Below are 26,687 nucleotides of genomic sequence, written 5' to 3'. Positions count from 1 at the left end.
ATTCTTAAGTACGGTGAACCAGCTTGGCACTTGCATACGAAATACCTATCCCAAAAGGTCGAAACAGTTTAGAGACGAGCCACCCGCATAATACTTAAACAAAGAAGGCAAGAAATGTCCTATCATGAAAGATTACTAAAACTCAACTGGCAAACATAGTCACGGAGGAAATTTTCACTACTAATTTATGTTGTTTTGGCTTTCTATGGTATTGTACGTTGTGATGCAGTTAGGTGTTCCGTTGTGATTAACATTCGGCATTTGGAGGTCGTGCAGTTCAACCACCTCCGAGCGCGAACAAATCGACTTCATCTATCAGCTATCAATTCTTTTCCCCGTTACTGGGATGAATTGCCGGCAAGTTTGCGCTCTGGGGTGGTTGTTAACTCACTTGTTTCCCGGGCTTGTTTCATGGACAAATGAGCTAAGGAACAATTTATGCTCACCCAGTAATGAATGACTGTATTCATCTTTGCACGAGTTTATTATTTATTTAAACAGCTAATTTTGATATTCTAAGTTAAGATGATATCAAGTAGACCTATGTTATTCTATTATGATTAATCTTAAACCTTTTTGTTCATACCCACTCTTTTATACCCTTCTGTTTTGTAAGCACCCACTGGATGGGGTCAAATAATGGTCTTTATTGACTACAGTAATCCAGTTTACTTTATTTGACCCTGGCAGTCCAGTGGGTGCTCAATCTATATTCTGTTCTGTCTATTATGTGTTGAACTACACTGTACCAGTTTCTTATACTTTTTATTGCCGAAATAAATAATAATAACAATAATTAAGCATGAATATCGTGTTTCTTTATTTTGCAAATCTGACAATTCATTTCCTAACATTTTCTTTCTGCGGCCAGATGGGAAAGGGATCTTTCAAGTATGCCTGGGTTCTCGACAAGCTGAAGGCGGAACGTGAGCGTGGTATCACCATCGACATTGCTCTCTGGAAATTTGACACAGAGAAGTTCAAAATCACTGTCATTGATGCTCCTGGCCATCGTGATTTCATCAAGAACATGATTACTGGAACCTCACAGGTGAAAAAATAAAGATTAATCTTAACACATAAAAGGTGAACTCCACCTTAAAAGTAATTAAGTTGAATCATTTTGTACACAAATAAAAATCCAAAATTTTACCAAACATAAAGATGGTAGAGGACGCATGTGCCTATTTGTAGAAAATCTGACAAGCATAAACAACGAGTCAATATATCAATTTCGCCCAGAGGCGGATCCAGGGGCCCCGGGTCCAATTCTATTTGCAGAGCAAAAAGAAAAAAGGGGGAAAAGTAGAAGAAGACGATTAATTAAAGTAAGGTTATGGGAAGACTTGGAAAAACAAATCTTTTATATCACAAAAATTCTCGCTCGCGCCTCGCGCTCGCATTGCATGTTCGATGTCTGAGAAACATATCTTGCTCAATAGGTTGATATGGAGCTTCAAATGTCAAGCTTTGTAATCAATATACAAAGCAAAATTCAGCTCGGACATCGAGCTTTCATTATTTTTGTTTATTTACAAATTGATTTTTTTAAGTGCAGCTGTAAAGTGTCCGTTTTATGGTCTGAGTATCAAAATTTTCAGCTCGTGCTGCGCGCTCGCATTATTTGTCAAGTACGTACATAATCTCATTTCAGTCTCCTTTCTTCACACAAATAAAAGCAAACAGAATTGTTTGTTATATTTGTAATCAATTTGTTTAATTATTGTTTTACTCTTGGGAGAGTGCGGTCACCGACACCTCAAAAACAAACAACACAGTCGTTCTCAAATTAACAACACCTCGAAAACATAATGTAACAACTGGCATCTAACTCAGCTTGCATGCTGATTTGAATTACTCAGACTATTCTAGTAATCGTCATGATTACACATTCTAAAGAACATTGCTCTCGTGTATAACATGTAAAATGGTTGCATATTCATGAAACATCAATATTTGAAATCTTAGTGATCGTATGTCAATTACACTGAACGATTACGTATGAATTTCCTTCATAATTAGAATAATGAAACGATAATCAAATATTTATGAATTATCGAATCTTAGAAATTGAGTTATCATTCAACTTGATAACTAAGATTTTGCTTGCGTACTGCAAGCAAAACCATGGACCTTGAGATAGGCGAAAACAGAGCTAAACCAAATAAGGAAAATTCTCTGAAATTCCTATCCGACCCCATTAAGGCGATCGAGCGAACAAAGAAAATAGCTCCAAGGTCATCCTACATTTTTACTAACCCTATCTGATTTTGGTAAGGAAATAAATTTTTGACCACCTAAAAATATGGTTTTATAAATCTCTGTGTTAAGGGAAAAAATATGCTACTTCCCTGTATGGTGTGATGACCGCGAATGAAAGCTAACCCGAAATCTCCCTTCCACCCAACATAGCAACAATAGCATGTTGCGTAACCACATGCAATTCAACATTCCCCCTCAAATGAGATAACAATTCTCTTTCTATACAATGCTAAGAGAATTTTACAATCTCATTTCAGTCTCCTTTCTTCACACAAATAAAAGCAAACAGAATTGTTTGTTATATTTGTAATCAATTTGTTTAATTATTGTTTTACTCTTAGGAGAGTGCGGTCACCGACACCTCAAAAACAAATATTGCGAGGTAAAAGATCGAATGGGATCAAAATTAGTAATTATACTTACTAGTAGTAACTATAGTATTAACATATTTGTACGTCAATGTTGTACATTTTGAACTTCCAAACTATTAAAAGTACAACCGTGAAAGTATTTACTCTTTGTCTTTACGCATGACAAACCAGGATAAGACGAATGTGACGAAAGATCTATTACCATTTTCAGCACAATGAAAATTAAAAGAAAATTATCCCATACAAACAAAATCAGCACGAAAGAGCTGGACCTTTTAACAAATGATTAAAACGTTTGAATTCAGAGATTCATTGCTCTTGCAACGGATAATTTGCTGGAAATGGAATCTTTTACGTATATGCCCTATGCCGTGCAAAACATCTCTAATTAACGAAGCTTGAAGCGGCTTCCGATGCTCCGCCAGCTCGTGCGTTCCGAGTGTGGAAAGATATCGAAGAAGACGAAGATTAGACGCAGATGCGTCCTGGCCCCCTTTATCTGCTATACCATCTGAGCTAGTTCTGAAGACGTTGCTGGTTCTTTTTGATGATTTTGATTTAGTTAGGCTTCAACGAGATTCATCAACGGCCGATTTGATAAGCTATCAGTAGGAGGTGGTGAGGTATCGGCCAGAGTGTGTGACCATCGTATACTATTTTTTTTTTTTTTAGTAATCTTTTATTCTCTTCTCTCATAAAACACAATTGAACATAGTAAAATATAACATTCATTACAAAGTTTGATTTGAACTTACAAATATTATGGTTACATTTGACAATTCTTAACAAAAATGAATTTAAACAATGTCATAAATAAATTCTAAATCAATTCAATTTGTTGTAAGTGTCTGATGTACATTCTTTTCTCTTACATTTTTATATATACATAATACATATGTTAATTGAAGCGAAAAAAAAGTACAGCCTAAAATCAAATTATTCACCATTTATCACAAAGAAAACTCTGTAAAGAAACCTGTAAGTTTATTAAAATATGGGATTTATGAGAGAAGAATTACTATTGATAATCTTCGGACCTTCCCGCACACTCACATCCCACCCCCATCACACTCAAACCGATTCACGCACAAACACCCCCTGCCCACACACCCTTACACACACACACACACCCGCACACATACCCTCACACACACATACCTCCACCAGATCAAATGCATTTCATCTGTCCGCATAAGTGTTAAGGCAGCTGTCATGAAAATAAGTGCATATCATGCATTAATTAAAAACAAAAACAAATGGATTCTGAGTATGGCGGTGTCGATCGGAGAAATGCTTGCTGCGGATTTCGCCAAGTGTTGAACGTATAAGACTAGATGTACTGGCCTCACGGGAAATGCTTGTAGATCGTGTTGGTTTGTGAGTAACTTCCGACGCTTCCAGTCCCTCCAGTACTTGCCCATAGTAGCAGGTGCCTTGGACCTCAAAACGGAATCTTGTGGAGAGGACGTTAACTCAAGAAGATACATGTTGGTTGTAATCTTTGTGTCTGAAGAACTGATTCGGCCCATGTTCCGGAGATAAGAACATTATTCTGAAAAAGAAATGGCAGTAAATGAAGTTGCAAATCGGGACAATTTTCTGACAAGACTAAATGGCGGACGTGTATTACCGCTCCCATTGCTTTCTTTGATACCAAAGACAAAGGATTACACAGCTTAAGACTTGAAAATATTTGCAACATGTATTGCTGCTATTATCGATCAAGGTGTGGAAGACAATTGCTCGAACTATAAATGATGTAGTTTCGCCGATTTGGCTATACTTTGGCTATAATTATTGCTTAATTTATCAAACGAATTTCAAAGATAATGCCGTAGGTCATAGAATAAAAAACACTGAATATCAAAGTCCAATCTTTGACTCTGAATATCAGCCTATAGTGCATATAATATATCGCAATTGTTATCCAAATTATGTAACTCAGTTCGTCAACAATACAACTACATAAGTCTTCATGACGTCAATCTTTGTATAAGCATATGCCGCTCATGGGTTAAAATCCATAACTGTCTTTGTATAAGATCCATTACTATTTTGTATAAGCATGTGCCGCTCATGGGCTAAAATCCATAATTTCTCTTTGTATAAGATCGATCACTATTTTGTATAAGCATGTGCCGCTCATGGGCTAAAATCCAAAACTGTCTTTGTATAAGATCCATTACTATTTTGTATAAACATGTGCCGCTCATGGGCTAAAATCCATAACTGTCTTTGTACATGATCCATTCCTATTTTGTATAAGCATATGCCGCTCTTGGGCTAAAATCAATAACTGTCTATGTATAAGCATGTGCCGCTCATGGGCTAAAATCCATAACTGTCTTTTTATAAGATCCATTGCTATTTTGTATAAGCATATGCCGCTCATGGGCTAAAATCAATAACTGTCTTTGTACATGTTGTATAAGCATGTGCCGCTCATGGGCTAAAATCCAAAACTGTCTTTGTATAAGATCCATAATTATTTTGTATAAGCATGTGCCACTCATGGACTAAGCATGTGCCGCTCATGGGCAAATAATGTGCCGCTCATGGGCTAAGATCTTTAACTGTCTCTAATAGGCAGGGTATACTTTGAGTGCGAAATATTTGTAATTCTGAAAATCAAATCAATCATATATACCATACAAAATGAATAAATGATATAGTGTTTAATTCTGTCTCTCATGGATCCGAAATTTACAAATAGTAAACGTATCATGCAATCGTAAAAGTTTTTTGTGTCTGAAACTTCAGAAATTAATTCAAATTACCATATTGTCACTCGTGGAAAAGAGGAGTGGACTCATGCCATTGGAAAGTCATATCTCAAAACGATTAATTTGAAAAGTAGGACCGTTAAACAAACGCATGTCTGGTTTGTACCCAATAACCTGCCCTCTGCGTAGTATGCGTAAATCTTGAATGGTAGGCAGCACGATATGTGCTGACAAAAAATTCCGAAAATGACCGAAGTCTGGCGAAAGGACTGGCCAAAAGGCAGTCTAGGGCCATTGAGACACTATGACAGTCCCAGATGACAGTGCGGATTGTAATCCGATAAGGTTTTTGTGTCTGAACCTTCAAAAATTAATTCAAATTACATATTGTCACTCGTGGACAAGAGGAGTGGACTCATGCCACTGGAAAGTCATATCTCAAAACGAATAATTTGAAAAGTAGGACCGTTAAACAAACGCTTGCCTGATTTGTACCCAATAACCTGCCCTCTGCGTAGTATGCGTAAAACTTGAATGGTAGGCAGCACGCTAACAAAAATTTCCGAAAATGACCGAAGTCTGGCGAAAAGACTGATCAAAAGGCAGCCTAAGGCCATTGACGCACTATGACAGTACCGATTGTAATCCGATAAAGGTTTTTGTGTCTGAACCTTCAAAAATTAATTCAAATTACATATTGTCACTCGTGGACAAGAGGAGTGGACTCATGCCATTGGAAAGTCATATCTCAAAACGATTGATTTGAAAAGTAGTGGACCGTTAAATAAACACTTGTCTGGTAGTATGCGTACAGTAAATCTTGAATGGTAGGCAGCACGATGTGTGCTAACAAAACTTTCGAAAATGACCGATGTTTGGCGAAAGGATTGGTCAAAAAGCAGCCGAGGGCCAATGCACAGTACCGATTGCTTTATACTCTTTTTTTTTGCATTAAATACTATATTTATACACAGACACCGGTGGGCATACCCAATTGTTCTTTCCGGCCCAGTCTTGCGTTAAACACTCAGCAGGTTCGCAACTGGAAAACGTGGTAATTGTGAATTAGAATATGATGCAAACCTATCTACCGAAAGTGGACCGAAACGTCTATCGATAATGAATTTTTCACGATTTAAAGACCAATCATCTGCCCGCTGGTTTGAATCGCGCGGAAGCCATTCTGGCTCGAAAGAAACATTGAATTCCAAACATGTGTTGTATAATTGAATACTCAAATCATGGAAAAAATATGTAGTGCTAGCACTGAAATTATTCTGCACGAATTTTGGCTGTCGGAATACCATTTCAACTTATAACCAGAGACCCGTAACCCGAAACGCTAGCGACTGATTATACTAGCATGCTGAGGTAGCAGAACGAAAAGACTAGATGGTTGCCCATTGACGGAATCCAAGTTTTTGTGCCAAAATTCAAATTCGACCTTATTACCTGCGGAGGACAAAAACTACACCTGACCAGGAATCACGTGACTCCACAGTCCTGCGCATGTGTATTGAGAAAAGCCTGCGTGGCGGTGGACCCAATTGATTCGATTTCTAAAATCAGTGCGTGCAGCGCAGTTTCTCGAACAGATCGAGACAAATTGGTTGGGGACAGCCAAAAGATGACTTGATGGAACCTGTGTTTTCTGTATCTTTTCTCTCTGGTAGGGAGAATTGCATAGAAACTGTATAAATCAGCAAGCCTAACCATTGACCCGATTGTTTGGAGATAAAAAAGGCTTTTAGACTCGCTGACTTTAAGTCCTGACAAGGCAAAATCTTTTCGAACAATCTGACTTGCAGCTAGAGCAGATACCCTATACCCTACTTGATGGCCCATAGAACGCCATCTTGTGACTAATGGCATAAGCATTTTCGTGAAACAATGACTAGCTGTATATTGAGACCTTTTGAATGGTAAAACAGAAAATGCAAAGTAACGGGTGCCAAACTCCCTAAATTCCCATCTAAAACCTAAGAACATCTACATCTGATGCACTCACACTAAGATTCCAAATTGAAAGTTAAGAAAAAGAAATTACGTGAAAACATGTCCGTCAAAATTCAGTTCTTCGTATTTGAACTGTGTGAATTGATATACGTGTCTTAAGTCTACCACAAGTCAAAGTTTCTTTCCTTCCGATACCATGAACGGATTAACATTAGTGGTGGAGAAAAATGCTCTTTTATACTTCCCGTTTCTAGCTTTTAGATAGCTTTTACAACGAAATCTGAATGATTTAGGCTAGAGGATAGATCTGTTATTTTTCAAATACGCCCTAGGTGTTAGGGTCAATCATGTTAATTGAACAGGTAACATAACCGTGATTTCAGATGTCGTTCACAAATGTCGGTGAATTGAAATGATCATACCAGTATTGTTTACATCGTTTCAAACGGCCTACAACCCCGACAAATTCTGAATTCAACATGGAAGAATTAATCTCATACTCTTTTCCAAACGAAAAAGAAGTATTTTCGGTACTTATCTTTTCAATTGAATCTTATGGTTTGTTTCCTCCCTGAAGAGCATCTCCGCTTCTCTGAGAACACTGGAACTTTCCGGTATAGATTAAATTTGGTGAGTTCTTCGATTTTTCCACACCCGTCTTCGTTGTGATCGAATTGGCGCTGGCAGCCCATTTTCGTAAATGATTTAGAGGTTGTCTTATAGCACCCTTCACTGCAGCGTCGAGCTGCATGCTGGATTCTTCAGATAAATCGCTTTTCAGCTTTTCCAATTTAGAACCTAGTACTATAGCAACGAAGTCCAGATTCACCAACGATTCATTTGGGTTGGAGTTACTGCACTCGGGTTGTGCATTTGTATCCATAATGTAGTTGAGAGCGAAAAAAAATATGCTACTTCCCTGTATGGTGTGATGACCGCGAATGAAAGCTAACCCGAAATCTCCCTTCCACCCAACATAGCAACAATAGCATGTTGCGTAAGCAACAATAGCATGTTGCGTAACCACATGCAATTCAACATTCCCCCTCAAATGAGATAACAATTCTCTTTCTATACAATGCTAAGAGAATTTTACATTCTCTAGTCTTCATGTATTCCGCAGATTCTCAAAATATCCGTTTTCATGTCTGATTGTCAAAACCATTTTGATTGGTGAGTTATGTATACCCTATATTAATTCTATAACTATAACTATTTAAAATTCCCTTTTCTCGGCAGTTTATCAATAATTTTGTTTTGGGATTTGCGCTCGCATTAATTGTTAAAAATATATTAACCCTGCATCATATCCATAATGGGAAAATGAATAAAACATCCAGATTGTCAGGACCTGATAACAACAAATTTAGTGATCCCTAAGGGCTTAATAGATTGATAAGATAACAAATTTTTCATGCATTCCTAACAATTGAATTGTCCCTTTTTCAGGATGGAATATCGACATTACGTCCGATCCATATCCACTTCACAATTTTCATTTCCAGTGCTTGAAATAGTGCTTAAATTGACCGTTTTTCAGATCAGAATATCAAAGATTTTCTGATCGCACTTCGCACTCACATTATTAATGTAGGAAAATACCCAATTACCAATATTCATGGTTTAAATCTCATTTTTTCCGCTCGCGCTTCGCGCTAACATTGTTAAAGGACAAGTCCACCCGAACAAAAAGTTGATTTGCATAAAAGAAGAAAAATCCAACAAGCATAAATTTCATCAAAATCGGATGTAAAAGTTTCACTTAATTTCTCAAAATAGTTATACGCTCATCCTGGCTGGTAGGAAAATGAAGAGACTATGACATCATCCACTCACTATTTATTTTGTATTTTATTATATGAAATATTTTCATTTCTCCTCATTGTCAAATAAAACAACGATTAATTCCTCCCTGAACATTTGGAATTAGCATTGTTTAATACTATATGGTTCAGTCAAGTTGGTCCTTATTGTCAAATCTATAAAAAATGAAATATTGTATAAACCACTGTTTTGTGAAAAATAAGTGAAATTTTAAAATGTCAAAACTTTCTTATTTTACATCCGATTTTGATGACATTTTCAGCACTTTGCTAGTTCGATTTTTCTCTATATTTTTATATCAGCTGGGGTGGACTTGATCTTTAAGTTATATACATATCCTGTTCATGATCACTTACACTGCTTAAAATTCTCCCTTTTAGGTCAGAATGTCGAAGATTTTCAGCACGCGCTTCGCACACGCATTATTTGATTGTTCAAAGAAACAAACACAAATTAACTTTGAACGGTCGATCGGGGAGATTTAGGTGAACCAAAAAATCCGCCTCCCTATAGCGAAAGCTGGATCCGCCCATTATTTTTCCCACAATTTTCTTGTGTGAATCTTGTAAAAAAAAACTTTTATCACAATTTCCGAAATAAGGATGGTCAACTTAATTTTTGAGGGTTCAGTTGAAAAGTCGAGGTACACGGTACAAGCACGACGTCCATCCACCTTTTAATGACAGTGACCCCCGGAAGTGCTTTTCAGAAGATTTTGGGCATTAGAATTATACGTACTAGGACGGTTTTCTAGTAAAGTTTTTTTTCGGTTCGAACCTCTAAATAGACTTATCATTGTTTCTTTTATTTCATTTGATATTGTTACTTTTATTTTATTTGATATCATGTAGGCCGACTGTGCTCTGTTAATCGTAGCTGCCGGTGTTGGCGAGTTCGAAGCTGGTATCACCCAGAATGGGCAGACTCGTGAGCATGCCTTGCTGTGCTATACTTTGGGAGTCAAACAACTCATCGTCTGTGTGAACAAGATGGATAGTTCGGCGCCCCCGTATTCCGAGAGCCGTTTCAATGAGATTGTAAAGGAAGTCACTGCCTATATCAAAAAAGTGGGCTATGATACCAAGGCTATCCCCTTTATTCCCATCTCTGGATGGCACGGTGATAACATGCTTGAGCCTTCTGCAAATGTAAGTCTTCGAAGGGGAATCCAGCACAACTGGGGAGTTGTGGGGGGGGGGAGATAAATCAATTCATTTTTTTTTTCAATTCAATTTAATCAGTGAAGGAGTCTCTGCAAATTTGGAGAAAAACAATTGACAAACAATACAATTGTTTTCATTTTGGTTGAATTGTAAGAAGGTTCAGGTAATCACTTACCTAGAGGAGTAATTTGCTCGGAGACCAAAAATGATTTAAAATACTCAAAGTAGTACATATATCATTTTACTTTTTTATAAACTGGTTGGCGAAGGGACATTAAGTGTGGACGGTATGTGCAGCACGTAGGAGGGATCACGTTTAATTTAAATTCCTCCCCAGCTCTTTGTCATTTTGTGAAAATCTTTATTGCACAGTTCAGTTTAGTTTATTTCACTTCCATTTTCCGATAATAAACATAACAAACATACATACATATGTATAAATGTACATAACAGAATTAGTGTCATAAGAATATACTTCAATAATTAATTAACAAATTCGTAGGAAATAGTCGGAGTATATACAATTCTTATTGTTCCAAACACATTTTGATAATTAGACAAATAATAGATTACAGTCAGTATGTGAAAATGAAAAGCAAAGCTTGTAATGGTAAGTCCCTTGGGATAAATTTATAGTAATCTTAATCGTATGTAATTAAAAGTAAAGTAGGACAATCTTGACCAGTTCTCGCTGGCGAGAGAAAATTTAGAACAGAAATCAGTCGTGTCATTTGTCTACCCAATGCTTACAGATGCCTTGGTTCAAGGGGTGGAAGATAACACGTAAGGCTGGAGACGCAAGTGGAATTACCCTTTTTCAAGCACTTGATGCCATTGTACCCCCTTCGAGGCCAACAGAGAAGCCTCTTCGACTTCCTCTCCAAGATGTCTACAAGATTGGAGGTATGTAGGAAGTCAAGTACATGCAGAGCTGCAAAGGGCCGCTACTGGAGCACAAAAATCAAAGGGAAATTCATGGGGAAATAAAACCATATCGTCGCACGCACCATGAACCGTCCTCTCTGCGCACTTCGATGCGACAGTTAAAGGGGAAGTTTACCCTGAAGAAAACTTTGTTGTAAAAATAGCAGAAAAAATAGTAAAAAATATTGGTGAAGGTTTGAGGAAAATCCGTTAAAGAGTAAGAAAGTTATTAGAGTTCAAAATTTTGGATTTGTGACGTCATAAACGAGCAACTGCCCCATGTGTTATGTAATATAAAATGTATGAATTTCAAATTTTGTATGGTTCCTGATGACTTAATTTTGTTTTCTTTTCATGATCGGGTGTGAAATGATTTGTCTATTGATATACAAAAGTTACAGTGAAAACCATTTTCAATTTTCTGAGAAAATGACATTTCATTGATTTTTTACCATTCGCTATGTAGGAATGCTGCTCGCATATGACGTCACAAATCAAATAATTGAAATTCTAATAACTTTTTAATTATTTGATGAATTTTTCTCAAACCTTCGGCAATATTTTTTATTATTTTTTCTGCTATTTTTACAATAAACTTTTTGTCAGGGTGAACTTCCCCTTTAAGCGCAATGTATCTATTCCACGAACCGTCCTCTCTGTTACGTTGCCCACTGTGGAGTAAATAATTAACTTCAAGAAAATATAAAGATACGGGATGAAACTTTGGAACCTGAACTTTTTAACGAAGACAGTGGTAAATAATTTGCTCTCCTTGTAGGTGCACTTATTGCTGGTTTAAATAAAATCTTTAAATGCGTTTTCTTCAAAAGTAACTTTCGCATCGAAGTGCGCAGAGAGGACGGTTCGTGGTGCGTGCGACGATATGGAATCAAGGAAGGGCTCGTTTACTTGCATATTTTATGATATGACCGTCTGCTATAGGCCTAGACCGATTTGGTTCGAATTCTATTTAATGGTAATTTCTGAATGGGGGTGTTGCTTATGGTTACACTTCGTAATTCCGAAGGTTCTTTATTTCGAAGGTTCGTAAGTTCGAAACACGTAAATTGCCTATACCTCGATGTTCCTTAATCCAAAAACGTAAATGGGTTCGTTAATCCGAACATTTATGGCGTTATTCCGAAGGTTCGATAATCCGAAAAAGAATGAAGGTGCGATGTTCCGACTTGACCAAAGTTTGTTGACCCTAAATGACCTTTGACCTTGGTCATGTGACCTGAAACTCGAGCAGGATGTTTACTAAAACTTGATTACCCATATGCCCAAGTTTCATCAACTAGGTCCATATATTTTTTAAGTTATGATGTCATTTCAAAAACTTACCCTTCGGTTAAGATATTGAAAAATAATTCTCCAAACATGGTCTATGTTCATTGACCATAAATGACCTTTGACCTTGGTCATGTTACCTGAAACTCAGGCAGGATGTTCAGTAATAGTTGATTAAGCTTATGCCCAAGTTTTATGAACTAGGTTCATATGTCATTTCAAAATCTTAACCTTAGGTTAAGATTTGATGTTGACTCCGCCGTCGGCGTCGGAAAAGCGGCGCCGTCTCGCTCTGCTATGAAGGCGAGGCCAAAAGGAACCAAGATGTCGATCGATATAACTTGCCCTCCATTCTCCTAAACAATTCGAGAGCCCCATTGAATAAAAAGGATCACTTAGAAACTGTCGCCCAACTGAAGTCCGTTGATGTAATCGCTAGCTATCTCAGATACATGGCTAAGACAAGACACACAACTTGATCACTTACATGTATCTATGAACGGTTTTCTTCTCTTCTCCATGTTCTCAAGACCCCGCATTGGAAGAACCGGTGGTGGAGTCGGGTGGTATGTCCAGGAAGAATTTCGCCTTAAATTGGCTGACACCTATGTCCCTGAAGATATTGAAATAATGTTTCTGATCCTGAGACCCCCATACTGACCGCGTTCCTTGTCATGCATTATTATACGTGTGATCTATTCCCCCTTAGAATAATAATAACTCAGACATGTCAGATGCGTATACAGTGCGTATAAAAAAAAAAAAAACGGGAACGATCTTAAAAGTCTATATAATTTTCGTTAAAAATTATATGATCTCTATATTTTGGTGTTAATAGGTGCTCTGAAGTCTTATCTTTCAAATGCCATTAAAAAAGTTTAGTTTCGTTCATGCTTGAGCGAACATAGAATGATTTTGTCTGGGGTTAAAAAGGAGACTTGCGCCAAAATGGCATAAAATGATAAATATGATGGTAATACTTCTTGCTAAGCACCAGACTTCCTCCTAACCTTTTCCTTATCTTTGCCATAACTTTCGAATTATCTGGTCAAAATTTATTTCCAAATCTTCTTATTTGCTTGAATATTTCTGCCGTTGTTCCTTATTAATATGTTCTCTTTTAGCTTTGGATAATCCCTCTTTAGGCAAGAACAATTTTTTTTTAATCCGAAGTATGGGAGAGCGTATTTTTTCCAAATCCTTTCGTTGTGTGCTACGAATCATGGCTGAGACACTCAGAAATAAGAGTGTTCATTACATTTAGATTATGAATATTCATCAGATTCCGGTTGTAGGATTTAAATTCTCCAATCATCAACTCCATCATCATTGCCATCATTGTCATCATTTTCATCATCATCATCATAATCACCAACAGCAAATTCGATTTTACATTCATCCATTATTAGTTTTTTTAAACTTCATCCTCTCTTCATCTCATTACCATTACTACCACCATCTTGCTGTCACGACACAGAAACTTTACATACAAATCACATGTCATAACAATATTCTGAAGTTTTTGGTAATATTTAATATTCCTCCTGAGTAATGACATAGACATTTTTTCTATTTTCAATACAAACAATATATCATCTGATAATAACTATTACTCAACTTAAGATTTACTTCTAGATTTAGAGACATGGAACATAAATTCAGTTTGCTTCATATTAATGCTCGAAGTCTGAACAAAAATTTTGAGTCATTGGAATCATTACTTTTCACTTTAAACAATTTCCAATTTTCCATTATTGGTGTCACTGAAACATGGCTTCACAATACTTCACCTAACATATTCAGTTTGCAAAACTATAATCTCATCAGTGAACATTTACAATTCAAAGTAAGGAAAGAAATATCATTAAAACAGAGTGAAACTGTATTCATAGAAATCACGAAGCCAAAAAGCAAAAATATAATTATTGGATTGATTTATAGACCCCCTCATGATAAAGTAAATTTATTTTGTGAAAAGGAAGAGAAACAAATATATTTAATGGGTGATTTTAACATCAACCTGTTATCCCAAAATAATGAACACGATTTATTCCTACACACAATGCATTCATTTGGCTATCATCCCCATATAGATAAACCGACTAGAATTGATAGCCTTTCATCAACACTTATCGACATTTTTTTAAATATATTAAACAGAGATATTACCAGCGGATTGTTAATATCTGATATATCAGATCATTTGCCGGTTTTTCATTTTGCGATAATGATATTCCAAAAGAAAATATACTCAAATCGACAAGGTATAGACAAGAATCTCAAAATAACATTGAATCGTTTAAAAGGGATCTTGCAATTGAAGAATGGTTGGATGTATTTCATGAGTCTAATCCAAACATTGCATACACAAATTTTAACAATAAATTGCAGATATTTTACGAGAAGAATTTTCCCCTGATATCACAGGTCAAAAGAAAGAAGGCAAAAATGCCATGGATTTCTAAAGCAATTTTAAGATCCATACGTACCCGAAATAAACTTTACAAGGCATTTTTAAAGAACCCTTCTATTCAAAACAAAAATAAATACAAAACTTATAGAAATAGACTAACTAATACAATTCGAGCTTCTCGCAAATTATATTATTCCGAGAAGCTTTACAAAGTCAAATCAAACATGAAAGCAACATGGGAGATTATAAATGATTTGATTGGCAAGAAACCCAAAATATTACCCAAAGATAATTTCACAGCTCATAATCTTGCGATAAATTCAGAAGATGTAGCAGATACCTTTCATTCCTTTTTTGTTAACTTAGGACCCTCTTTGGCAAACAAACTTGACAGAACTGATGAAAAGTTTGGAAAATTTCTTCCCACACCCATTAACTCTTCTTTATTCTTTAATCCAACAAATGTTCAGGAATTAATTGAAATAACAAAAAATCTCAAATCAAGCAAATCACAGGGAATTGATAGAATTAGTACTTCCCTTCTTAAGCAGATCATACACTATATTGCCTCTCCTTTGTGTCATATTTTTAATCTGTCAATTAGCACTGGAATATGTCCTGATTCCCTAAAAATTGCAAAGGTAAATCCTGTTTTTAAAAAAGACAACCCGCATGAAATAACAAATTACAGGCCTATATCTATTCTTCCCAGCATTTCCAAAATATTAGAGAAGATTATTTACAATAGACTTCATAAGTTTCTAGATACTTTTCATTTTCTAAATTCTAACCAATATGGATTCAGGAAAGGACATTCGACTGATCAGGCGTTAATACAAATATACGATAAAATTACAAATGCAATGGCAAATAAAGAACAAATAATAGGCGTATTCATGGACTTAAGCAAAGCCTTTGACACTCTCGACCACCAGATATTACTTTAAAAACTTGAAAATTATGGAATTCGCGGAATTACACTATCTTGGTTTAAGAGTTATTTGTCCAATAGAAAACAATATGTAATTCACAATAATGTTCCTTCTGATTTTCAGTTAATACAATGCGGAGTTCCACAAGGATCAATCCTAGGCCCCCTGCTCTTTTTAATATATATCAATGATTTGACTTCTGTAACACCTTTATTATCATATGTATTATTTGCAGATGACACCAATATTTTTTGTTCACATAATAGCTTAGAAACTTTAGTAGATATAATTAACCGTGAATTACCAAAACTATCTTTGTGGTTTAAGTGTAATAAGCTTTCACTCAATATAGATAAAACAAACTTTATATATTTCAAGCATACACACTTACATGGTAACGAATTTCCTTATGATATAAACATAGACAATATTCCTCTCAAGAGAAAAAGAGAAACAAAGTTTTTAGGTGTCACAATTGATGAAAATTTAAATTGGAATGAACATGTACGTTGAATAACTACTAGTATTTCTAGAAACGTTGGTATACTTTACAAAACGAAGAACATAATTCCACATACAACTCTTGTCATACTATACAATTAATTAATATTGCCTTATATATCGTATTGCAACATAGTTTGGGCAACATGTGCAAAAACTAAAATTAATACAATATACTTACTACAGAAAAAAGCAATTCGAATCTGTACTGATTCCCAATATTTATCACACACAAATCCATTATTCCATAAACTAAAGACTCTAACAGTATTTGATATAAATACTCTTCAAAGCTTACTACTTATGTTTAAGTACGTAAATAACATGCTCCCACCTTCATTCCACATTTTTTATACTCTGAATACATCTATTCATTCATACCCTACCCGTAACTCTTCAAATTTCCATTTAATTAACCCCAAATTGCTTATTGCGCAGAGATCCATAAGACACCATGGTCCAGATTTGTGGAACTCTCTACCAGAGCCTGTTAAACAATGTTCGTCTCTTCATTCATTTAAGGCAAACGTTAAATCGTAAACCTGGGAGTAAACATAGATTGATCGAATGGTTCGATTGGCATGCCGCCAATCACCAATCGATCAGCAAAATTTACACTAATCGAATGTTCGGCAGATCCCGATTATGACATTGGGAGAACTCGAATACCCAAGTAATAATAACAAAATGACAAGAAAACAATGATGACACTTCATACAGGTTTAAAAATTATGTTACCGAGATAATTTTTCAAAAATTATCAATGATTGTGTGTTGTGTCACATTCACAGTTACACACCAACATGAAAGCGCTCCGAATTTTTTTTAATCCCACCCAACCTTGCCCTCGATACACAAAATGAGTTCATTGTCTGCGTGCACAAAACAATAGGAAAACACACAACCAAGCTCACTTGAGCTGATTGGACCTTCGGATAGCCAATGAAATTTTTGGGGAAACAAAGAAGTAGGCACGTGGTTCCGTTATCAGGAGAGGCCATGACTTCAGAAATAAATTGACCCCTCCCCCATCTGTGTGTGTGTGAGGGAGAGAGAAAGATAAGGGTGGGAGCCGGAGAATTCCTTTCATGTTTCAAAACAATAATGCAACCTTTTTTCTATCCCCCTCACACAATGAAAACTACATTCCAACATGCGCCCGTCTTCACCGGTACTTTCTCGACTAGTCTCCAAAAATAGACCCAGTTATACATGTAGTTTCAATGATAAAAAATCGTAATTTTAAAAGGTATTCAAAATTAAATATTTTGCAAAATATTTTTTTGAAATACCTTTTGAAAATGTGTAGAATCGTGGGCAGTGCCACAAGTGGGGGCGGGGACATGGTGTGGGCAAGGGATGTAATTGTTCAAGAAATGCTCCACATGGGGTCAGTCTCAAAGAATAGTTCATGAATGAGTTGTTTACATCTTTGGGCTTTGGACTTTGGACTCGGCTGATCTGGGCTGATTCATTCATATGCAGGGGTGTGGAGGGATGCGTGCATAATACCAGAGTACCAGCATGGATTTAGGAAGGATTTTCATTGGAACAATAAACTGAAAGTTTTAATCTCATTTCATGTAGTTTCTTTTGATATAAATATCATGGAGAAGGGGGAAAAGGTCCTACTTTCATTTATTCTAAACATGTGACTTTGATGGAGATTTCTTCATGGGGTGGGGGGGATCACCATAAAGTAGGTCAACTATTGTGACTTAAAGACCTGATTCCCGACGAACAATCGAATCATTCGATTATTTTTTCAGGAAATAATTGAATGGTAAAAATGACAATCGTCCCAGGCCTAACATCCATGCACCATAGCGGTCACGCACAATTCTCAAACTCCTTTGCTATTCGTTCATTGTGTGCAGAGAGGGCGGGATAAAATTACACAGTACAACTCCTTTGCTATTCGTTCATTGTGTGTATAGAGGGTGGGATAAATGACAAAAAACAGTAGTACAAGTACATGTTCCTTGTATACAGCGCGTCCCAAAAAAATGTCCCTCTGTCATAGGACTGGATTAATTCTAAAATGTGGAAGGATTCTCAAATAAATGTTCATGAGTAGAAAGCTCATTTCATGATCTAACTTCTATGAAAATTTCATTGGTCGCGCTTCAGCGGTTTTGAATACACACTCTGTTACGTAACAGTGGTGCATTTTAGCCCATTCCAAGTTTGCAGTATTGATGCATTTCTTCATTTGTCTATGGCATGTTAACCCCCATTCTTACATCCAGGATCTTAGCAGGGATATTTCCCTAATCATATCCAGGCTCATTAAATCATAAACTTGAGCATGTTCAGAAGGACAAGAAACATAAAAATTAAGTTTGTTTGATGATTGATAAGGGGAATCAGTGCACCAATTTTAAAGAAAATGTGAATGATGGATGGGTAAAATAAGCTGAAAAAAGGGGAATCCACAAGTTAATCACCCTTTGCGCAAAGGATTTTTACCAAAGAAAATTTTGACTTTTTCTTTTAAAAAGTTACATTGAATTATCAAACTTGACCTCAGTAGCTTACTAACAAAAAAAAATATATTAAACCAAAGATGCAGTATTGTTGGAATTATGCATGAAACAGACATGACCTGTTGTCTCAATCATTGTGCATCTCCCGTTTATCAAACATGAAATGTACTGTCAAATACTGTTTTCGCCCTTCTGAACGAGCTTGGTTAGATCATGGAGATTTTCCTGGTCAGATCAGGGAATTCCTTGGTCAGAACAAGGAGATAGAGTTAATATCTCCTTGGTCAGAATGGTCAAAGGGGGTTGATATGCAAGAAAATGCAGAACACAGAGCAGTGCTGCATGCATGCAAACTTGGAATGGGCTGAAAAGCACCACTGTTACATAATAGGCTGTGTATTCAAAACCACTGAAGCGAGACCAATGAAATTTTTATAGAAGTTAGAACAAGAGATGGGCTTCCTATATCTATACATTTCATTGAGAATAATTTTTATTTTTGGAAGTTATTTAGCCGCATATCAGAGGGACATTTTTTTTGGGACGCGCTGTACAATGCATTTATTCCAAGTTCCACTCCCATCATATCAGTAAGCCCAGCTACCGGTAGGTCATGGAAGTAGGTCAATTTTTGAGTGCGTGATTTCTGATATTCCAGGAATCTCGATTAATCGAACTAATCGATTGTTTCCTCTGGCGAACAATCAAATGGCAAAAAGGGTATTCTTCCCAGGCCTACTTGGCATGCCATGAGGTAATTTGGATAAAGAATTAGGTGAAATTAATTTTCATGACATGTTACATGTTGGATGTCAAATTCAAGACTCAAAGCAATGCAATGATATGTTATCCTGTCCTGAAGTGATTCTGAAGAATAATGAAACTTTCTTTTAAAACCTTATACAGTGAGTGTTGTCAGACTATTGAAGTTCATTTTTTCTTAAGTAAATAATGTGGTTTGGTAATGAATCTGATGTATAACATCGACTATGGAAAGCCCCCCCCCCACGCCGCGAAACTGTAACACCTACAAATAATTTATTACATGCCCCTTAAAAAGTGGCGTTTGGTGCCCCTCTGTATGGCCTTGGTGCCCTCTGCTGCCTGGCTTTAGTGAAAAAGTGCCCCTCAAAAAAGTGGCCTTGCCCCCCCCACCAAAAAAAAATCCTATTTCGAGGCCTGTATCAGAATACTTGAAGTAAAATTTTTGTGTCGTATCCTTTTTATCGTGAATTTATTCCTCCTTCGATTTAGTCATTACCAACATGACCAATATCTTCATCATGACCATCATCATCTCCATGGCCTTCATCATCATCATCATCATATCACCGTCACCCTCAGCTATTTGAAAATATATGCCCATTCTGCTTAATAAAATGTATTAATTAATTCAATTAGTATAAGTTTGGGATTGTCATTTTTTTTCAAGCAATCTGCTTATGATGACAATCCTTCTCCTGCAAATTGTGAATATCATATAGTTAATCATTTTTGTCTGGAATGATCTTTTTAGTACTCTTTATTTATAATTCATGCCAAAAATGCTAACATATTATGTTTATTATGTAATGAAAAATGTATTATACGAATGTTATGGATGCAGAAGAAAACAATAAATCAATTCAAAATCAAATCAAATCTTATTGTCAAATCTATAAAAATGAAATATTGTAAAAAACAAAAGAAATAGTGAGTGATTGACATCATCGACCGACTCACCTAGTTGTGCATATCACTGTTTTGTGAAAAATAAGCGAAACTTTAAAATGTCATAACTTTCTTATTGAGCATCCAATTTGGATGAAATTTTCAGCACCATGATAGTTTGATTTTTATGTATATATTCAAGTCAGCATTTTCCTAGGGTGGACTTGACCTTTAAGTCTATAGATTTTGCTATTCGAATTGGCACCAAACAACTCCGTCAAAGTCTCATCTATGAACAATTCCAATGCAAATCGAAAAGATTCCACAACAGTCCACTCCCCTACTTCGTCGATCTGTTAAATGGCAAAAATAACCTTGATTACAGTAGTTCGCTCGCTCGACCATACTCACGTTTACTTTTTTATGCAAATTTCTTAATCAAATATACACTTTTTTGCCAATCTCTCTTTCTTTCTGATTGCCTGTAATTTTCATAGTCTGATTTCCTTTGCTCTGTTAAAAAACCCAAATACATTTCTACGTTTGTAATAACTAATGGTCATTGCATTTCCTTTGCATCTATCATTCCATCGATTGCTTTTTACTTATTTGATACAATGCAACACCTTACAGCCGCAATCATTAATCAGTAATGAATCATCTAATACTTGATCTGTAATTGGATTTTTGTTGACTTCCTGAATATGATTTTCTTTTGTTTTACCAGTTGATTTCATTATGCATTCTTCCTGCCTATTAATGCAATATTCAATTTATTGCGGTTTATAATTTCACCTACACTTAGAACTCCTTTATGTAATTAGATCCGTCATAATGAAAATCTTTGTGTAATTTAATCTATTATGTATTGAATCCATTTAAAAAATTCTGTATACTATCTTAAATGTTCTTATATTTTGTAAATATGAATATTTCAGCCACTGGCTGCCAATCATGTATTGCCATGATTACTACTCTATTCTATTATACAGTGCGTCCCAGAAAAAACGAAACCGAGATTTAGCGATCATTTATCATTACTTAATCATAAATAAAATAAACAAATGACCTACCAATTTAAAGCTTAGAATCTCCTCTTTCATCTGATATTACTTAGATTATTTCTCATTCACGCATGAGTGAGCAAATGTAATTTGAAGAAAGGATATCAAAAACTCATTTGGCGGGGGGTATCTGGGTTTCAAAAAGAAAACCACATTTTTGAAAAGTTCAATATCTCCTCTTTAATTTGATACCTAAATTACAAAAAATGGTCACGAAATAACAAAGTTCTGGTCATTTGAAATAAGGCTTGAATTTCAATAATTTCATAAAATGAAGAGGTTCTCCAGGATGGCTTTCAAACTCTCTCGACACTCTGTTTTGTTGACGATCAGCCATGCATTAAATCTTTTGTTCACCATGCGAAAGCTTCTGTGGGAAACCGGTGAAAACACGTTTATCTCATGAAATTATGGAAATACAAGCCTTATTTTAAATGAACAGAACTTTTTTATTTTTTGACCATTTTTTGTAATTTTGGTACCAAATTAAAGAGCAGATATTGAACTTTTCAGAAATGTGGTTTTCTTTTTGAAACCCAGATAACCCCCGCCAAATGAGTTTTTGGTATCCTTTCTTCAAATTGTTTTTGCTCACTCATGCGTGAATAAGAAATAACCTAAGTAATATCAGATGAAAGAGGAGATTCTAAGCTTTAAATTGGTAGGTCATTTGTCTATTCTATTTATAATTAAGTTATGATAAATGATCGCTAAATCTCGGTTTCGTTTATTCTGGGACGCACTGTATATAAGGCATAAGGGTATTGGCAATTTGCTGATTTATTTATGGCATGAAACGGGAACGACCACAATTTGGTAAAGATCAAGTCCACGCGATGAAAGCCTAAAAGTGCCACCCAGATGCTCAGATAATCATCTCTTCATGTCTACGATCCTTGAAAGAGATGATAAGATGACACATGGATCCAACTAGGATCCACGGATGACAAGATCTTTGATCTCGTGGGAGAGATGATCAGATGTCATGATCTCGTTACTTGACATGTCTACATCTTTTAGAAGAGAAAATCAGATGACATGATAATGGATCCAAGATCTTGTCATCTGATCATCTTCTCCACAGGATGTAAACACGACGAGATCCAAGATCATATCATCTGATCATTTCTCTCACAGGATGTAGACACGACGAGATCCAAGATCTCGTCATGTGGTCATTTTTTTTTGCTAGATGTAGACATAGCAAAATTATTATCTGAACATCTGGGAGACACTTTTAAGCTTCCATAACACGCACATGTGTACTCTTATTCCGAAGACGCAAGTCTTGAATATTCATATTTGAGTCCGGAACTCTTCGGGGAAAAATAATTCCGCATCCCGGCCACGTACTGATCAAGGCTAGTGTTATTGCAGATTCAACCATTATAATTCATTCATTATGTTGTCTTCTGATATCCAGGTATTGGAACTGTTCCAGTCGGTCGTGTTGAGACAGGAAAGTTGAAACCTGGTATTGTTGTTACTTTTGCCCCACCCAATATCACTACTGAAGTGAAGTCTGTTGAGATGCACCATGAATCACTACAAGAGGCTTTGCCAGGTGACAACGTTGGTTTCAATGTCAAGAACGTCTCAGTAAAGGATATCAAGAGGGGTAATGTCTGCGGAGACAGCAAGAACGACCCTCCAAAGGAAGCATCGGAATTTAAGGCACAGGTATCAGTAGCATGTCGTGATGAGCCCCAACAGTTCTAGTACCAAATGGCGTATCGGGCTAAAATTCAAACAAACTGCGAGCGCGAAACCTTTTTTTCAAGTTGTGATAGAGTGGCCATAAATATTCAGATATTGATATATGTATATTTCAGAAATTTTCCTTCCTATTCCCCTATGTTTTCTGGCTTTTTCTCAAATTCGGCCCCAACACCCCTCATCTACTTTCTGCCAGTGTGGATGATATCGAGAAAACTTGATAAGAAATATGGTGAAATTGATAATCAGCTTCATCACAATCCTATCAATAGCATCATCATGCCCAAAAATATTTCGGCACAACTTATTCAATAAAAAATAGTTTACTAACGAAAACATACTTCGGAACAAAAATTGAATGAAATATGTATAGACCAAATGTAAATAACAAGCATGGCACTGGGAAGCGGGGGTGCTGTGTGTATTATTCCCTAAAGGCAGCACCCCCTGGAAATGTAAATATGGCAGGTATGCTAAATAGCAGAAATGTAATCAAAATCAGCTCAAATTTATACCGAAATCCATTTGGGGGGATATGTTTGACGAACTTCTCGTCGTCTAAAGGACCTTCATTTGTACTGAACCCCCCCCCCCTTTTTTTTGCTGGAGAAATTTCAACCAGCACCCCCTGTTAAAAAAAAAACATTCCCAGGGGCCTGTATACAAGTACAAAATTAATTCCAGAACAAGTAAGAAAAAAATGATGAAGATATAATCTAGGGCAAGCACGTCAGAACCGTTATCTCTTGTTATTTGTATCACTTTCTCACCAGACGGCCTTTGAATGTGTTGGGTCTAATACCAGTGGCGTACCTGGCGTATTTCGTCAGGGGGGGGGGGCAAGCGACAACAATGAGCAAGGTGGAGGGGGGGGGGTAGTTTGCATGGACGTATAGGCACAATTTTTCAGGGGGGCTGATAATCATTACCCCAAAATCAACTTCACAGTTTTTAATTTTCGCGCGAGCGAAGCGAGCGAATGAACATTTTTTTCAATTAGCCTTTTTACATATGAAACTTGCAGAAACTATATACATTCGGTCATCCATTGACCAATACACGAGGATATTTGGGCATCTCGATTCCTCGTTGCCCTGCATTTTGCAGCAGCCCCCCCCCCCCCATACACGTTTGGATGTGTAGCAGGGGATGCCCAATAAAACAGTTGGGATCTTGCTACTACTGATATTTGCTATCGGGCAATTGCACTTTATTGTCAAAATTATTATTTCTTTGTATATCATTCTAGAAATGAAATGTGTTCGATCGTAATCGATACTGATTTTTCTTATCGAGTGGTAATTGCAATGTTTATATTATAATACTTCTTTTATTCCTCTTTGAAGGTGTTCACATTAATTATGTTCCTAAGCCTGCTCATTTGGAGACGTTATAAAATAGGTATTTGACATTGAAATCAGTTGTATTCATGTATTGATTTGCATTGTTTTATTTCCATATACACATTAAAGACAAAAATAAATGCATGCATTCACTCATAAAAAAATAAATACGAACGTGAAACTAGATACGGGGAAATCACTCATTCACTGGCAGGAATGTCAGAAGGTTGAGGGCATTGAAATTGGAAAAGTTAGATAGGCGGACGAAGGAATCAGGTACATCAGAATAACCAAAGGAATGTTAGGCCTTTACCCGACAGAATAAATCAGTACCGATTACTGACGTCCGACGAACAGTACTCATCTATATCCTCTATATCCAACGCAGGGGCAGATACAAGATTTTCAAGGGGGACATATTGTTAACAAAAATTTGACAACCCCACCCCCAAAAAGTCGTCACTTTCAATTTCACGTGCCTGACAATTTACACTAAAAATTATGTAAAAATAATAATTGCGAGCGCAAAGCGCGAGCTGAAATTTTCTTAAAATTTAGACCTAAAAGGATACCCTCTTTAGAAATATATTTCACAATCATTAAGTATGTTTTCAGTATAAATTTGATACTTATGGTAAAAGTGGAATCTCATCTTTGATATGATACCCGAAGTTTAGCAAATCGTCCCCGCATGGCAGTTTAAAAGCAATAAATATTAAGTCATATCAGAAACTATTTGCACAGAAACTCACGTGTGACTCTGAATCCACTCTCATTTCAGGGATCAGTGAAAGGAACTTAACGAAGAATACAAAAAAAAATGCTAATGAGCCAATCATCGAATGATCACGGTTGTCTATCACGAACCAATCATGTCCAATTTTTCTGCGCAACCTGATTTTGACATTAAAATTTCAAACTTTACTTGCACGTGAATCCGTGAACTTTTCGTCTCATAATTGAATTATATGATGATGTAAATAAGCGATCGTAATTTGGCTTTGAAGAAAACGGACATGGGAATCCCGGGGCTTTTTATCCGACAGTTGCCTTAGAAACAGTGACTCTCAGTCAATCAAAATTAAGGAAAGATGTCAGATCTGACAACTTGTCGGACGAAAATGTTGATGAAACACTCCCCCGGTTTCCTCTTTTCTTGGGCGCACTGTAGGCCTATATTCTAATATTATTTTACCGATATTATTTCCATTTTACAGGTAATCATCATGAACCATCCTGGACAGATTCATTCTGGCTATGCCCCGGTTTTGGATTGCCACACTGCTCACATTGCCTGCAAGTTTCAAGTACTCCTAGAGAAGATCGACCGTCGATCAGGCAAGGTTATCGAGCTAAACCCAAAGTCTGTGAAGTCCGGTGACGCAGCCATTGTTACAATGGTTCCTCAAAAGCCGATGGTGGTCGAGAGCTTCGTGGAATATGCTCCTCTTGGTCGGTTTGCTGTACGCGACATGAAGCAGACCGTTGCTGTAGGTGTGGTGAAGGCTGTCGAGAAGAAAGAATCGACAGGCAAGGTGACCAAGTCTGCTCAGAAGGCTACTGGCAAGAAGAAGTAATAGCCCGATGCATTCTACATCATGTACATGTTCTACGGAATGCCAAGGTGGGGGTATGCGCTTTACCAAGAAGGTCAATCCCGGGGTTCAATCGCTCAACAGTAATCAAGAAACATCATAATTGCATTAAAAGTCAAGTTCACTCCAGAAAAATGTTCATTTGAATCAAGAGAGAAAAATTTAAAAAAAAAAAAATTTCGTCTAAGCCGGATGTAAAATAAGAAAGTTATAACATTTTAAACTTTCGCTTTTTCACAAAATATACACAACAAAAAAAGTAAGTCCCCCCCTAAACAAACATCAATAATTTCCGAACCAATGCGAGTTTTTGATATATTTTTACATGAGCGTGTAGGTAATTCTATAAGCTACCCTATGAGTAAATGTTGTGGATGTATCTTACGTCATGCTTCAGTGAGCACCGTCAGAAGGCAAAAATGTAACTTTTCAAAAGTCACAAGCAAAATATCACGACTTTGATTCCATTGTATT

The 26,687-nt window shown here is 36.4% G+C and overlaps 1 protein-coding gene across 1 annotated transcript in view; it reads left to right on the top strand.

Annotated features, from left to right (window-relative positions):
• Positions 1 to 26,376, top strand: part of LOC121431035 (elongation factor 1-alpha 2-like) — a 48,553-nt gene extending 22,177 nt beyond the window's left edge. Inside the window, exons 3-7 of the mRNA XM_041628536.1 lie at positions 872 to 1,051; positions 9,988 to 10,284; positions 11,052 to 11,202; positions 22,983 to 23,239; positions 25,836 to 26,376. Coding sequence (XP_041484470.1) covers positions 872 to 1,051; positions 9,988 to 10,284; positions 11,052 to 11,202; positions 22,983 to 23,239; positions 25,836 to 26,195 — 1,245 coding nt within the window. The 3' untranslated portion in view covers positions 26,196 to 26,376. The remainder of the gene's footprint in view (positions 1 to 871; positions 1,052 to 9,987; positions 10,285 to 11,051; positions 11,203 to 22,982; positions 23,240 to 25,835) is intronic.
• Positions 26,377 to 26,687: the final 311 nt, after the last annotated feature.

The sequence above is a fragment of the Lytechinus variegatus genome, chromosome 1 (assembly GCF_018143015.1).
Source record: "Lytechinus variegatus isolate NC3 chromosome 1, Lvar_3.0, whole genome shotgun sequence".
NCBI classification, from domain to species: domain Eukaryota; kingdom Metazoa; phylum Echinodermata; class Echinoidea; order Temnopleuroida; family Toxopneustidae; genus Lytechinus; species Lytechinus variegatus.
The sequence above is the reverse complement of the archived record's forward strand: the minus strand, read 5'-3'. Positions and strand labels throughout refer to the sequence as shown.